The sequence below is a fragment of the Triticum aestivum genome, chromosome 5B, assembly GCF_018294505.1.
Source record: "Triticum aestivum cultivar Chinese Spring chromosome 5B, IWGSC CS RefSeq v2.1, whole genome shotgun sequence".
NCBI lineage: Eukaryota > Viridiplantae > Streptophyta > Magnoliopsida > Poales > Poaceae > Triticum > Triticum aestivum.
Window position 1 is genome coordinate 479,878,973 of NC_057807.1, and position 808 is coordinate 479,879,780.

The following is an 808-nucleotide window of genomic DNA, read 5'->3' on the forward strand; positions in this document are numbered from 1 at the left end:
CCAAGGTGTTGCGTTACTTTCCTTTGATACCGAGGATTCAAAGGCTCTTTGCAACAACAAAAACATCTGATGACATGCGTTGGCACGACGAGGGTCGTACCAAAGATGGAAAGATACGGCATCCGGCTGATGCCGAGTGTTGGAAAGATCTTGATGCTAGATACCCCGATTTTGCTGCTGATCCTCGTAATCCGCGCCTTGGCATTGGAAGTGATGGAGTTAACCCTTTCCGGAGTATGAGTTCAAAACATAGTACCTGGCCAGTGATGCTTATCCCGTACAACCTACCGCCTTGGATTTGCATGAAAGAAACATCTCTAATTTTATCAATGATCATTCCTGGACCAGCTTCCCCTGGGAATGACATTGATATATATTTGCAGCCACTGATTGATGAGCTCTTACAATTATGGGATGGTGTAGACACATTTGACGCTTCCTCGCAGGAGACATTTCCTCTCAAGGCTGCACTATTATGGACTTTAAATGATTTTCCGGCATTAGCTTACCTGTACGGTTGGAGCACAAGTGGTAAATATGGGTGTCCATCATGTGGTCCTTCTACAAGATCATTTCGCCTAAATAAGAGTATGAAACTTTGTTATATGGGCCACCGTCGCTGGTTACCACAGGGTCACATATTTCGAAACCGAAGGAGGCAAGAGTTTGATGGCACTAAAGAGACTGAACTGGCACCGACAACTATGAGTGGTACTTCAGCTTTGAAAATGTTGCAAGGCAGAGTGTTTGTGTTAGGCAAAAAAGCCAATGTAGCCAAGAAAGCAAAGGGCGGAAAGAAGAAAAAAAA

The 808-nt window shown here is 44.4% G+C and overlaps 1 protein-coding gene across 1 annotated transcript in view; it reads left to right on the forward strand.

The window, feature by feature from the left end:
• The first annotated feature begins 6 nt into the window (after positions 1-6).
• LOC123114904 (uncharacterized) overlaps positions 7-808 on the forward strand; it is a 2,841-nt gene continuing 2,039 nt past the window's right edge. The window contains exon 1 of the mRNA XM_044536275.1: positions 7-800. Within this exon, the coding sequence (XP_044392210.1) occupies positions 75-800 (726 nt within the window). The 5' untranslated portion in view covers positions 7-74. The remainder of the gene's footprint in view (positions 801-808) is intronic.